Here is a 15637-nt window from a genome sequence, read left to right on the forward strand (position 1 = left end):
TCTCTAATGGGTAGAACCCAACGCTGTGACATCACTTGAACATTCCTGTGCCCAGGACACATTCAAAGAGATTCTGAGCTACCCAGCCTAGCATAACACGTGTATGCATGTGTGTATGCGCCTATGAGTGCAGGTGCCATTGGAGTCTAGAACTGGGTATCGGGTTCCTGGAAGTAGGAACTGGTAGTTGGGAGCTGTCCAACATGAGTGCTGAGAACCTAACTCAGGAGCTCTGCAAGAGCAGCGCAAACTCTTAATGGCTGAGCTGTCTCTCCAGGCCCATGTTTGTTTGTTTGTTTGGTTGGTTGGTTGGTTTTTCAAGACAGGATTTCTCTGTGCAGTTTTGGTGCCTGTCCCGGAACTCGCTCTGTAGACCAGGCTGGCCTCGAACTCACAGAGATCCTCCTGTCTCTGTCTCCTGAGTGCTGGGATTAAAGGTGTGCGCCACCACCGCCTGCTTCCAGCCCCATGTTTTTGGATCATGTCTCATTGTCAAGGCTGGCCTTCAGCTCTGGGACTCAGCTGATCCTCTTGCCTCGGCCACCTCCTCCCAAATAGCTGGATGACAGGTGTGCGTCACCACCCCCAGGGCTTGTTCCGCTCATCTTTGGATTTGCAGAGTCTCACACAGCACCCGACACTGAAGTCCTCCGTAACTAGAGTGCGGACAGCCACAGGCACACGGGCAACTCTGCTTGGGCTTCCAGATTCTGTTGACTGTGCTTATTTTATTTGCCTGTTAAAAAGGTAAACTGAGGCAGGATACAAAATTTTAAAGACATTTTTTTTTTTTTTTAAAGAAAACAAGGATTCGTGAATTGAACAGTTTCAAACTAGGAGGGTTCAGGGGCTCCATCCCCCAAGCATAAAGGATGGGTTTCTGTAGAAAATGTTTGGGTTGCATGACCAGTGAATTAATTAGCTCAATGGGTAAGGGAATCTGCTGCCAAGTCTGAGGACCCGAGTTCAATTCCAGGGTCCCACAGGGCAGAAGAAATGAACTTCTGCACGTTGTCCTCTGACCTCCACCGGTGTCTCATGGCATGACCCCCCCCCCCATAAATAAAAATTTGGCAACCAAGTTGCATTATTTGGTCTATCCCCTAGAACGTGTCTAGTTAACATGTGACCTTCATTGGCTGTTTCCGACTGGCTAAGCTACAGTTCTGTTTTTCTTTAGCACAGACAGATGCAAACTATAATGGAAGTCGTTTTGCTTATGTTTGCAAAGAGGCTAAGGTCACTCACAGGGCCTAGCTAGTTCTGCTTAGGGATCCTTCCCTGGACCTTGTTTGCATATTAATTTACTTTAACAAGCCTGGTGGCTTCCCTGGAAAATACTGGATGATACCCTTTTAATAGACAAGGGAACTGACGCTTAATGAGATCAATAGAGTCTTCGACTGAAACCCAACCAAACTGGATAACAACAAAAAAGGACTCTGTTCAACGCTTGTCCACTCACAGGTTTAGTGAAAAGGTGAGCCTCACCTGGTTACAGCTGTGCCTTGAGGAAGTTTATACCTGTTTGATTTAGCAAATCTGTATTATTGTCTCACCCTACACTGATGTTTAATTTTCATGTTTTATTTTATTTTTTAAGACAGAGTCTCACTATGTAGTGCAGTTTACTCCAAAACTAATTATGGAGCCCAGTCTATCCTTAAGCTCATGACTCCTCCTCTTTCCTCCTCCCAAGCCTTGGGATTTGCACGCACACACCACCACGACTGGGCCTGGAGTGTAATTTTTTAAAAGTGCTTATTTGTAGAGATCCACAGAGGTTTCCTAGTGAGTACTTACTGAGGACCCGAGAATCTGCGCTTGCTTTACCCAGCAGGGCTGCATAAGGAGATGATTTGACCAGGGGCGTGGTTACCAGGTGTTTGGAAGAGTCTACACTTGACTGTATGTTGTGCTTTGATCTTGCAAGGGGGAGGTCTTTTGTCTCTCCCCTTGGCATATTATAAAAAGTCCTGAGCCGGGCGGTGGTGGCGCACGCCTTTAATCCCAGCACTCGGGAGGCAGAGCCAGGCGGATCTCTGTGAGTTCGAGGCCAGCCTGGGCTACCAAGTGAGCTCCAGGAAAGGCACAAAGCTACACAGAGAAACCCTGTCTCGAGAAACCAAAAAAAAAAAAAAAAAAAAAAAAAAAAAAAAAAAGTCCTTTGGAATAAGCAGAAAAGGTCACTGGGTTTTGATCCAGGTCCTCTAGAAGCTATCCTGTGTTTCTTTCTCCTCTTCGCTATCTTTCTATCTAATATTTCTTATCCCTCTCTCCTCCTAAGAACCCTTGAAAAGGTGGGAGCTGGCCTCCCACACTTATTATAGAAAAAAAAATCAAATGCAAAGATCCCGAATGCCGTTTCCCTGGTGATCCAGTCAGGGTCAGCCTGGCTTTGCTCACACCCCCTCCACCAGCCTCTGTTTTGAGACAAATCCCAGCACGTATTTCAGTGTGTATGTATAGTGACTTAAAAAACGACCTCCAAACCTTCACCATGTCTGAAAAATGAATAATGCCTTCACACCATCAAATACTCTACTATTCACACATTTCTGGTTACCTCAGGGGGGAACAGCCATTCTTTGGGGGATCAGATTAAGTTCTGTATGTGATTGCTATGTCCTGTAACAATTTGAGGCAGGGTCTCACTGTGTAGACCAGGCTGACCTTGAACTCGGGGAGCTCCGCCCGCCTCTGTCTCTGCAGTGCTGGATGTAAAAGTATACTACACCACCATGCCCGCTCATAAACATTTTAAAATCTGTGGTTTTCTCCTTCCTCTCTTTATATTCCTCTCCTTGTAGTTGAGTTGCTGAAGACCCCCGGTCCTTTGTCATGGTGTCTGCATGTCTGTGGTAATGATATTTGTTTCTAACATTTCCCCTCAGTCTTTACATGAAAGTGAAAGTCCCACCCCCCTTAACCCCATTGCCGAGCATAACCATGGCCAATAGCAGGCCCTTCTTCTTAATGGCTGTGTAGCATTCAAGAGTGCGGAGGAGGGTGATTCTTCCCTGTACGACTGGAACTAGAAAGCTTCTTGGGTAGGAAGCCCACGTATGCTTGTTTATTAAGTCACACACTCAGCAAGTTCTCTGACGTTCTCCTTCATTCACAGATAGAATAAATGAGGGAGAAGAGACAGTCGGGCATTAATCAATGACACGTACAGTAAAATACAAAGGGAACACGATTCATTCACCTCTAGCAAAAATTTGAAATGACCTCACCCGAAGCTGTGAGTCTGTGGTAAAATTCACATGCATGGTCTCGAAAGCAGTCTGGAATATGTACCAAACCAGAAAACATTCACAGCTCTGCTGGCTGATTCTTAGTGTGGACTTGAATGGGCCATGGGGTGTCTGGGTAGTTGATTAGAGTATTTCAGCACATGGGAGATAGAGACCAGAGGATTGGGGGTTCAAGGCCATCTTCAGCCATAGAGTGAGTTTAAAGGCAGCCCTAGCTCAAGTGTGTGTGTCTGTGCCAGAGGTTATGTATGGTGTCTTTATCTATGGCCCTCCATCTTTTTCAAGACAAGCTCTCTCACAGCCCAGAGATCCCTAATTGGCTAGGCTGGCCGGCCTGGCTAAGCTAGCTGGGGATTCAAACTCAGGGCCTTGTGTTTGCATGGCATTTACTTTACTGAGTTATCTCACCAGCCTCTTGCCAAACCTTTAGAGTAAATCATATCTATAGCCAATTGGTTCTCTTTCCCTAAAGAACCTGCACTAATACAGTATCTTTGCCAAAGCAATCCCATTCCTGAGTTTTGTATCCTAAGAAAACATATCATTCAAAAATATTTTTATAAAACAAATTAGCCATGGTGGTATTTACAAAAAAACTAAGCAAACTATCTGTTTACTAGATGGGAGCCAAAGGAATTATAGGACATTAATTTGAAAGAATTATATAACCATTAATGATAGCTGTGAAGATTATACAGCAGCATGGGAAAGTATGTACTACTAAATGTAATTTATTTAAAAATGAGAACATAAAATCAGAGAAACTCTATAACCATATGAAGAAAAAGTACATAATGAAAAAAACGTATGCTTGAGTCATAGGATTATATACAATTAAAAAAGACTTTCACCAACTTGACATTTTAAAACAATAAATAAAAGATATGAAATTAAAACAATAAGGGTGTTCAATTATCAGTGATAACTAGGGTAGATTTCAGAATTTAAACATACCTCCCCGAAGTTTCTACTTTGTAAAGATTCTGAGATGAGGCCGGGACATTTATCTGTACACACACACACACACACACACACACACACACACACACACACACACACCACGCCTAGCACACCCACCAGCAAATGGACATGTGATTCTTGATTCCAGTGCCTGCTGGTGGCAAATTCTCAGCCTAAAGCTCCCAAGTCCATGTGGAGTCGTAAGCTTGCCATTGCTGATAGGCACCGTGGGTGATAAGGACCAGGCTGTCCTCAGCGCGGACCTGGACTGCTTCGACCGCTCTCCTCAGTGTCTGTGGACTGTAGGCAAGCAGGGGCGTGGCCCTCGGAGCAGGACTGCTCCACGAGGCGGAAGGCCTCCAGGAACTCATTGATGTCGATGTGGCCATCCTTGTTGAAGTCGATGCTTCTGGCGAGGTCACAGATGTTGTCATCTGTGATGTCGATGTTCATGTGAGAGCTGAAAAGCTTCCAAGTCTGTCTGAACTCGTCCAGGGAGATGAATCCTTACGAGAGGGGAGAAGTCAGTGAGCCCACAGAGTTTTAGTGCTTATGGGGAAAACCTGTTCCCCGACTAGTAGGCAGACACAGACCCCGAGGCTGAGGGTAAAGCATGAACTCCCAAGAGGACCACAGAAGAGCACGGATCATGAGTGCTTTTCATCCGGGAGCAACTGTGTTCCCTGGGAGAGAGGACCATTCAGCAGTGTTGGAGACATTTTTCACAGTCACAGCAAACATAAGAATGGGGTGCTGTGGGCGCCCAGTGGATAAAAGTCGGAGATGCTGCTCAACACCATACAATGTGCAAAATGAACCCCTCAAAATACATGACCCTGCCCAAATGCCCGTAGAGGATGTCTTATGCTAACTCACCCCAGACATATGCTTATTTATACTGCTTACAAATGTGTTTAAGCTGGGCACACTTGTCCCCGCTCCTTGGGATATGGAGGTGTGAGGTTTGCTGGAGCCCAGAACTTAGACACCAGCCTGGATAGTGTGCTGAGACCTCACCTCAAAAGCCAAACAGGTCACAACATAGCAAGAGCCCTTGGATCCATGCCTGGGCAGTCAGAGTTTATTTTCCATTTGGTTTTCTGCAGTTCTGGAAGTTGAACCCAGGCCAGGGCCTCTCGAAAGCTGGCAAGGGCTCTAACCACTACACTCCATCCTAGGCTCACGTCCACTCGACTTTTCTCATTGTCATGTCTCTGTTCACACACACATACACATGCTTCTGCACGCTCACGTCCATGTGTGCCTCAGCCTGCATGTGGCGGTCAGAGGGCAACTTTTAGGAGTCAGTTCCCTCCTCTCCTTCCACTGTGGGGTCTGGGGATTGTCAGGCTGTGTGGCGAGTGCTTCTCTTACCCACCGAGCCACCTCTCTGGCCTTTAGTTGATTTTATTTTTTTATTTTATTTATTTATTTATTTATTTATTTTTGGTTTTTTTTCCGAGACAGGGTTTCTCTGTGTAGCTTTGAGCCTTTCCTGGAACTTGCTTTGTAGCCCAGGCTGGCCTCGAACTCACAGAGATCCGCCTGGCTCTGCCTCCCGAGTGCTGGGATTGATTTTATTTTTTTAAACAAAGATTCCAAGGTCACCTGATGCTGCTGCAGTCCAGGACGACTAAAGAGGGTGAGGCAAGAAGGTGGCTTGAGCCTGGTAGTTTACAGCCAGGCTAGAAAACACGGGAAGAGTCCATCTCAACTAGATAATAAATGCCCCCAAGGCCATCTGATGTAAAGAGTAGTTTCTCCACACTGCTGGGGTCGACTCAGCAGCTGCAGTAACAGGGAATCGCGTTGCTCACCTGAATGATCACTGTCTATGATCCTAAAAATGGTCTCCAAGTTGGATCGGTTTCGATAGAGTTTTTCCAGGAGACTCGACTGTATGTTCTGTACGAAAACAAACAACACCTTTTTAAATGTCCCAATGTGTAGTTGACACACCATGAACTCTGACAATTATACATCCTTGAAAAAGACCGAAGCTACTTTATTATTATCCCACCTCACTAGAGTGAAGTCAGAATGTCGTCATTCATGTGCAAATACTCTAAAATCGACTGTGGTGGACAGTTGCACGTATTTGTGAATGTAGTCATCCCATCATATCCAGAGGCTTAACCGTGGATGGAAATTGTGTCAGTACTGGACCTGCACAGACGTTCCCCATCATTATTTCCTCTACAATCCAGTATTCCAGATTCTTACATAGCATATACATTGCATTAGGTGTTATAAGTCACCTAGAGATCAAAGTCTGCTGGAGGATGTGCATAGCCATGCTGTTTTACAGAAGGGATCTGAGCATCCATAGCCCCGTGAGCATCCTCCTCATGCCAGATAACAAGGGACCAATGCACACTACACATTATTGGATTGTGTTCTTTCAAGTGGGTGAAATACAGAATTGTGTTGCAACAAAGATTTTTTTTTCAAAAGCACATAATGAAAAGTCTCACTTAAGTGACATTGTCGCTATTTATTAGTATTTTAAAACAGAGGAGGCGCCATGGTGTTGGGGTAACAAAATGAGGATTTAAAGTCAGTAGACTCCAGTTTTGTTTTGTCTTGGTGCCGGGGGTTGATCCAGGGCTTTGGGCATGCTAACCACAGGCTTTCCCACAGAGTACACCCTTAGCCCATGCCTGAGTCACAGCTGAGGAATTCTATAACCCCAGGCTAAGGTCTTAAGCTCTATGGGCAATGCATTCTCAGGTCTAATAGCGTGGATAACACCGACCTTAGGGTGTTTTTTGGGGGGTTAATTGAGGCAGCTATATAAACCCCCAGAACACACAGGAATGTAACAAATAGTTGCTTCTGTTTTCCCCACCCCGCCTTTGGGGCCCTAAATAGCTATTTCAGAATTCTGGTGCTCCCCAAGGGGGTTCAGTGGCTACCATGTGCTCTCCCCATCACCACGATCACACCCTTACCTCTCGGCTCAGCTGCTCTTTGGCCAGGCTCTCCAACCAAGTCTTGTACTCCAGCACATTATCCACCGAACTGTTCACCAGCTGTGGCCGGAGCATCCGCCATGGCAACCTCAGGTGCAATACAGACTCCACAGCCACGGCCCAGTCACTCAGGGTGATTACGCCTGTGGGAACAGCCTGGCCTGTTGACCTGCCGCCTACAAGTCCAGTTTCTTGTTCAGCAGGACATGCATAGTGCCTACATTTGTATCCTGACAGTCTTGAACTAGAAGTGGGTAACGGCAAGAATGGGCATGGCCACTACCTCTGTTGGTCATGGCGGAGTGGACTCACTGGAAATGTGGCTTGCCAGATGATATATAAGATGGCCAGTTTGAACTTCAGAGAGGCAACAAAGCATAAGTGTGTGTGTGTGTGTGTGTGTGTGTGTGTGTGAAATATGGTATAAAATTTTGTGTGTGCCTATAATTAAAACTTAATTATGTATTCTTTTTTAAAGATTTATTTATTTATGTATGTATACAGTGTTCTGCCTGCATATATCCCTGTGACCAGAAGAGGGCACCAGAACTCATTACAGATGGTTGTGAGCCACCATGTGGTCGCTGGGAATTGAACTCAGGACCTCTCGAAGAGTAACCAGTGTTCTTAACCTCTGAGCCATCTCTCCAGTCCCAATTATGTATATTTTTATTTATTAAATTTGGGTACATGAAGATTATTGTGAGTAATATAAAATATATGTGTATTATGTATGTGTATTTGTGTATATGTAAATGTGTGTGTGTGTGTGTGTGTGTGTGTGTGTGTGTGTGTGTGTATTGAAGGTCTCTCTAACAGGCCCAAGCATGGCAAACGTGGCTCTGGCAGGCCTTGCCCTTCCCCCATTCCCTCTTCCTTGCTAAACCATGGGTACCACCAAGGTCCATTCCCTTATTTGTCCACTTCCTCCTCCTGAGGCTGACTACTAAGGTCCAGCTATCAAAGTTTTGAAGTCCAGCAATGAAAAGCCCCCTTTGGCTCACCTAATTGACATGTCCTATTACAATTACCCACCTCATCCTAACATGGCGTTTCCCCTTTTACCTTTATAAACCGCCATTTTCCTATGAGCCACATCTGTCTCCTCTCTATCCAGAGGCAGTCCTTTGTCTCTGCAGGACAGGTACCCTGTCCCCTCTCCCTGGTCCTCTTCCCCTTCTCCCTCACCCTCTATCTCCTGTCTTTATTCCTTATCCCTGCCCTCTGTCCCTCTGGGGAAATACATCTCCTTTGTGCTGAGAACTTGGTCTTCGTGTGTCCTGGGCCAACTCCAGTCCTTTCATGTATGAGTCTCTCTCTGTCTCTCTGTCTCTGTCTCTGTCTGTCTCTGTCTCTGTCTCTCTCTGTCTCTCTCTGTCTCTCTCTCTCTCTCTCTCTCTCTCTCGTGTGTGTGTGTGTGTGTGTGTGTGTGTGTGTGTGTGTGTATATGTGTGTGTGTTTAAAAGGTAAGTGCTGGAGTACCTAGTACAGAGCATTACCTAGCATACACAAGATCCTGGGTTCAATTCCCAGTACCAAAGAAAGAAAGAACCAATATTCTCCATCCCTTGAAATATTCTGTTCACTAAAACCCTTAAGAACCTATACAAGTGCATATAAGTGTTTCTTCCATTTCTGATGGGCTGCAATTAATCAAAGTTTTGTTAGTAATTCCATCAAGTTGAATATAAATGAATTTTTTAGCTTTGACAATAGAATATGGGCTGATAGGCTCAGCAACAAGAGGTGGGAGAGCCTCCCTCTCTCCTCTCCACTTTTCTCTCTCTCCCTCTCCCCCACCCCATCTCTCTGTCTGTCTGTCTGTCTGTCTCTCTGTCTCTCTCCCTCTCCCCCCACCCCGTCTCTCTGTTAGTCTGTCTCTTTCTCTCTGTGTCTGTCTGTCTCTCTTCCTCTCTGTCTCTGTCTCTCTCTCTCTCTCATTCCTCCATTCACAAAGACTACCTCCAGCCGGTGGGAAGCTGTCTTACACTGGTGTTTCACCCCCTCAGCAGCCCGCTCACACCTGCACAGACTGCCCAGGTGTGCTTCCTCTGTCCTTACCGCTCTCAGCCGCATCGTGCTTCTGAAATTCCGCAAGCAGGTCTGAGGAATGAGCAAATAAGTTTTGCCGCAGGGCTCTCAGGGCTGACTCCTCCACCCTGCTGATCCTGGAACCCGAAGAGAAGAGGTTTGTGAAAAGCCGAGTCTAAGGTAAGTCCTGGGTTCTCACCCATTCCTCCTCTCATTCTCAGTACCTCAACCTCCCAAGAGCTCAACTGTTGTTGGTTGTTTTACTCTTTGCTCTTTTTCGGGGTGACCACCCAGCTCCCAAATAAATCACACGCAGACGCTTGTTCTTAATTATAAATGCCCGGCCTTAGTTTGACTTGTTTCTTGCCAGCTTTTCTTAACCTAAATTATCCCATTTGTCTTTGGCTCTGCAGTTTTTCCTTTTCTTACTTCTGTGTATCTTACTTTCACCCTTACTCTGTGACTGGGTGGCTGGGTGGCTGGCCGGCTGGCCCCTAGCATCCTCCTCTCCTCTCGCTTCTAGATCTTTCTTTCTCCCAGATTTCTCCTACTATATCATCTCTCTGCCTGCCAGCCCCGCCTATCCTTTCTCCTGCCTCACCATTGGCCGTTCAGTCCTTTATTAGACCATCAGGTGTTTTTTTTTTTTTTTTTTTTTTTTTTGGTTTTTCGAGACAGGGTTTCTCTGTGTAGCTTTGCACCTTTCCTGGAACTCACTTGGTAGCCCAGGCTGGCCTCGAACTCACAGAGATCCGCCTGGCTCTGCCTCCCGAGTGCTGGGATTAAAGGCGTGCGCCACCACCGCCCGGCAACCATCAGGTGTTTTAGACAAGCACAGTAACACAACTTCACAGAATTAAACAAATGAAACATAAACAAAAGTAACACACCTTAAAATAATATTCCCCAACACTCTACTTTGGAGAGAAGTTTTCCATCTCCTATTTCTCCCCTCTGTCCCCCACTTTTCCCAGTTGTGTGTGAACAGGATCAGTCTGGGGGACACTGTTCCTTCTTACTACAGCACAGTGGGGGTTCAGGTCTGGAGAAACATCACCTCTGCCATCAAGTGCTCTAAGCAGACTGTACCTCAGTAGTTCCATCCATAAAACAGGTATAAAAGGCCATTGGCCTCACAGGATGAAAGTGGACAGAAAATAAGTAAATGTCTGCATTTAGCAGAAGTCTGGTGTCAACTTTCCATGGACCGTTTGTTGTCCTACTAAAGCGTCATGTCTCCCTCATATTTTATTATTATGTGAAGCAGAAAATGAGATTTACCTAAAAACACAAAAATCACTAATTCAGGTTTTTAATTTTTTTTTTTTTTTTTGATGGGAAGGAGGGTGTTGGGATCAAGCTTTGCGCATGCTTAGCAAGTGTTGTAGTTACAAACTACGGCCCTAACCCTATTTTCTCATTTTTATTGGGTCAATCACATAATTATGGGCATAGCACTGCACCCAAAATAGATGTTCAATAAATATGTGTAATTGAAGGGACAAGAGATAAAAAGGAGATTTTAAAAAGCCAATGTACTTAATTTGTAATATCGAAGAGCCAGCCATTCTATAAATGATCAGCGAACCTCTCTTTTCAAGTGAAAACTATTTCTTAAAGCATTTTTGTCATATTTGATAAAAATATTCATTGGCCAGGTGTAGTGGTACATGCCTATAATCCCAGCACTCTGGAGGCACAGGCAGGAGGTTCAGGAGTTCAAGGTTAGTCTTGGCTACATAGCAAGTTCAAGGCTAGCCTGGATTACATGAGACAGTCTTACAAAAAAAAAAAAAGTTTTTTGGTTGTTTGTTTTTTTAGAAGGGAAATGTTTGTTGCAATTTAAATTATTTAACTAGCAATCCATACGTGTGTTCCATTAACCCTTTGTGTGAGCGATCTAAAACTTGGTCCAAATTGCACGGGTGTATGAGCACATAAGCTTTGCCTAGAATTTTTTGTTATATCAGAACCTAATAGGACCCTAAAAAGAATCAGTTAGTGAACTCATTAAAAGATGTCCTTGCAAACAGTAGTCATTGACAGTTAAGCAGGGACCTGAGGTAGCAAAGCCTGGACAACCTTCTGGATGGATGAGGTTCTCTGGAATCAACTGGAACTCTGCACATAGTGTGTGTGTTTCTGTGTGTGTGTGTGTGTGTGTCTGTTAGTCACAGCATGAGTATGTAGATTAGAAAATAACTTTCTTTTCTTTCTTTCTTTCTTTCTTTCTTTTCTTTCTTTCTCTCTCTCTCTCTTTCTCTCTCTCTTTCTTTCTTTCTTTCTTTCTTTCTTTTTTTTAAGAAATTGGTTCTCGGGCTGGAGAGATAGCTCAGAGGTTAAGAGCACTGACTGCTCTTCCGGAGGTCCTGAGTTCAATTCCCAGCAGCCACATGGTGGCTCATAACCATCAATAATGAGATCTGGTGCCCTCTGCTGGTATGAAGGCATGCATGCAGGCAGAACACTATATGCGTAATAATAATAATAAATAAATAAACCTTGAAAAAAAAAAAGAGTTGGTTCTCCTTTGATCACGTGGATTCCAGACATGGAACTCAGGTTGCCTGGCTTGGCTGCAGATACCCTTACCCACGAAGCCATCTTGCCAGCTTGTCTGCACAAATTCTCACCAGTCCCTCACACCCACTGAAGTAGGCAGCATCGTGATAACAGAATGCCATGGCCTCGCCGGCTGAAACCCAGGCTGACTGTGCCATTCTGTGAGAAGTGAACTTACACAGTAAATGAACTCTGAATGGGGTTCCTCTGAGAAAAGTGAGTGCTAGTTGATGGCCTTGAGGCTTTGGGACAGGCCCTTCATTTATTTCTAAGTCAGCCATTGTGCTGCAGGCGGCTGATGCTGTTGATAGCGACTTCTGGGGAAATTAGGCAAAGTACTTATTTAAAGCACTCAGTGTTTCCCACAAGTGGATCTCTTTGATCTTCTTAGGAAAGCACACTTGGTCTCCCTCGGTGGCTCTTTGTAGTGACAACAGCTGAGTCCTAAAAACTGTAGCCTTTCTGTGCTGGGTCCATGCCCCGGAGCAGCTGAGAACCCTGTGTGGAGCTCAGGGGGATGGGTTTTCGTTTCGTTTTTTAATAAAGCTCCAAGAATGATTTGGATTCACGGGAGGATTGATTCTCTGTGGGAAGTCTACATTTTATGTCACATTTCTTTCTGAAAAAGGTTGGACTCAAAGCCAATGTTACATCGTTAATATTTTAAATCTCTACCCACTTGATTTATGCTAACTTTGTCTATTTTGATTTTTAATTTAGTTTGACTGAATAATTAAAGAAGGCTGTTTGGTGAACTGAAACCGGGCCTCTCAGGAAGCACTCGTTCCCCCTGAAGCCCCCCTCTCCATGGGAGGTGATAATGAACAGGCGTTCAACCCAGGGACACCACCATCAAACCAGCAGGGCGCAGACTGCCTCCCTCCCTTCAGAGTAGCTGCGCTGAGTTCTGTTTCTTAGGGAATTCATCTATCAACACGAAATGGATAAAACGAAATAGGTGCATTTCACAAGCTCAGTGTGAGATGAAGTATGTAAATTCTTTATAACTCTCACCATACAGTAAGTTCTCATCTAGGTTAGAACTCCAAATCTAGAGCCAGTCAAAATCTATCCCACGCTTCCTTCCCAGAAAGGCTCACAGTTAACAAACTTGTGCTCTGGAATCTACTTGCCAAGTCCCACGGGTAAAGGACTTAGGATAACACAAACCCTTCCCGGGGAGCAGGAAACAGAATAACATTGACCGGACTCAGCGGCCTGATACCGGGATCTCAGCCAGAGGCACCTGTTGTCGGTAATGGGAGGGTAAAGAGAGGAGAGTGTGGAGAAGCAGGCTGCTCTGGTTTGCTGGACTTGTTCTCCAAAGGTTCATGTGTTCAGGACTTGCACTGAACTGTGGTGATGAGACTTTTAGAGGGTGGGGCTGAGAACGAGGTCCTTAGGTCATCACACACACACACACACACACACACACACCACATCACACACACACACACACCACATCACACACACACCACATCACACACACACCACACACACACACACACACTCACACACTCACACCACGCACACACACACACATACACACACCACATCACACACACATACACACCACACACACACACACATCACACATACACACACACACCACACACACTCACACATACACACACCACATCACACACACATACACACCACACACACACACACACATCACACATACACACACACACCACACACACACTCACACATACACACACCACATCACACACACATACACACCACACACACACACACATCACACATACACACACACACCACACACACACATACACACACCACACACACACCACACCACACACACACACATACACACATACACCACACACACACACATACACCACACACACTCATACACACACACACACCACACATACACACTCATACACACACACACACCACACACACACACACTCATACACACACACACTCATACACACACATACATACATACACACCACACCACACACACACACACCACACACACACCACACACACACACACACACACACACACACACACACACACACGATGCAGGCAGTTCTCCTGGGTCTCTTGACTGAGTTCTGTGAGAGAGCTATTAAAACAGAAGGAACCTAAGGCTCCTCCTTTGCCGCTTCCCATCTCAAGCTGTGCTCTTTCTCTGAATCCTTACCCTGATGAGACGCCATCTGCAGTTAGGTCCTCGCCAAGGACAGACCAAGGGGCTGCCCAGTTCTACTCTTCCAGCCTCCAAAACTATATGCTAAATAAGCTCCTTTTCTTTGTAAATACCTCGCATCAGATATTTCATTACAATAACAGGAAACAGAAGTAGGCAGGTGTGGTCTGGCTGCCTCTATTCTCAGCTCTTGGGAGATGGAGGCAGAAAGAACGGAAAGTGGAGGTCATCCTTACCTGTGTGTGAGGTTGAGGCCAGCCTGGCCTACAGGAGAGCCTGTCTCAAACAGAGAGAGAGAGAAAAGAAAGAAAGGAAGGAAGGAAGGAAGGAAGGAAGGAAGGAAGGAAGGAAGAAGAAAGGAAGAAGGGAAGAAGGGAAGAAGGGAGGGAAGAAGGGAAGGAGGGAGGGAGGGAGGGAGGAAGAAAAGAAACCAGTGGTGGCACACACCTTTAATCCTAGTGCTCAGGGGGCAGAGGCAGGTGCATCTCTATGAGTTCAAAGCCATGCTGGTCCACATAGCAAGTTCCTGGCCAGTTAAGGCTACACAGTGAGACCCTGTCTCATAAAGAAAAAGAAACTGAGCAACCACAAAAACAACAGCAAAGGGACAGGGACTCTGGTATGATGTCTATTCTAGATTTAATACGAATGTAGCTAAATTCTGGATTGTTCTGGAGAATTTGAATAAATGTAATGGCATCTAATGTTTCTAAGCACTAAATTTCTCTCTCTCTCTCTCTCTCTCTCTCTCTCTCTCTCTCTCTCTCTCTCTCTCGTTTTGTTTTCAAGACAGGGTTTCTCTGTGTAACAGCCCTGGCTGTCCTGAAACTCACTCTGTAGACCAGGCTGGCTTCAAACTCACAGAGATCCACCTGCCTCTATCTCTCAGTTGCTGGGATTAAATGCATGCACCACCACTGCTCGGGAAAATTCTTTTTCTAATAACCACTCATTGAAAAGCTTGCCTTTGCCTCATGGTTAGCCTGTGCGTCGTCTTGTTAGCTTGATACTGCACAATATGCGGAGTCAGGGCTGGTCCCAGTTTAACATAGGCACCTCGGTTACTGCCAACTTCATAGTAGTTGGAGGCGGAGAAGATGGTTAACACCTGTACCGAAACAGAGGCCACACAGAATTGATGCACACCGAAGAATCTTCATTCTCAATCCATTGGCCAACTCACATCCATTGGGGCTGCTTCTCACACTCATCTACGGACCTCCTCCCTCGCTTCCTACCTGCTTCCCCTCCCACCCTTCCTCCTCCTCCTCCTCTACCCCTCTCTCTGTCCTCAATGCTGTTAGAGAACTGTGACTTAAGTTGTAGACACTCAAGCTGATTGGAGATCCATAATATGATTTCACTTTTCCATCCTAAGTAAAATCAGCAGACTTTTTTTTTTTTAACAAAGGGGTAACAAAGGGGTAATACACCTTCTTTGGTTCATCTTGGAAGCAGGCTGGGTCTCATGAACTGGGGCAGTCATGTGTAGCAAGCAAATTAGTTCTGAAGCTAGTGAGCTGCCCCAATGCAGCAAGGGACACATAAGACCCTTTTTGATTGGTGGACACAGGAAGCCAGTGCTCCCCCAGACACACCTTTACCTCCAAGTCACATGGTTTGGAGTCAGTTGCCTCAAACATCCCTTCACGGCACTGGATTTTGGCACTGTC

General features: G+C 45.5%; 1 protein-coding gene across 1 annotated transcript in view; it reads right to left on the bottom strand.

Annotated features, from left to right (window-relative positions):
* Positions 1–4111: 4111 nt before the first annotated feature.
* The window catches only part of Ppef2 (protein phosphatase with EF-hand domain 2), a 32194-nt gene continuing 20668 nt past the window's right edge, over positions 4112–15637 (bottom strand). Inside the window, exons 12-16 of the mRNA XM_028881883.2 lie at positions 14930–15072; positions 9251–9357; positions 7169–7332; positions 6035–6122; positions 4112–4723 (exon numbers count right to left, since the gene is read on the bottom strand). Of these exons, the coding sequence (XP_028737716.1) occupies positions 4470–4723; positions 6035–6122; positions 7169–7332; positions 9251–9357; positions 14930–15072 (756 nt within the window). The 3' untranslated portion in view covers positions 4112–4469. The remainder of the gene's footprint in view (positions 4724–6034; positions 6123–7168; positions 7333–9250; positions 9358–14929; positions 15073–15637) is intronic.

This window comes from Peromyscus leucopus, chromosome 10 (assembly GCF_004664715.2).
Source record: "Peromyscus leucopus breed LL Stock chromosome 10, UCI_PerLeu_2.1, whole genome shotgun sequence".
Classification (NCBI taxonomy): domain Eukaryota; kingdom Metazoa; phylum Chordata; class Mammalia; order Rodentia; family Cricetidae; genus Peromyscus; species Peromyscus leucopus.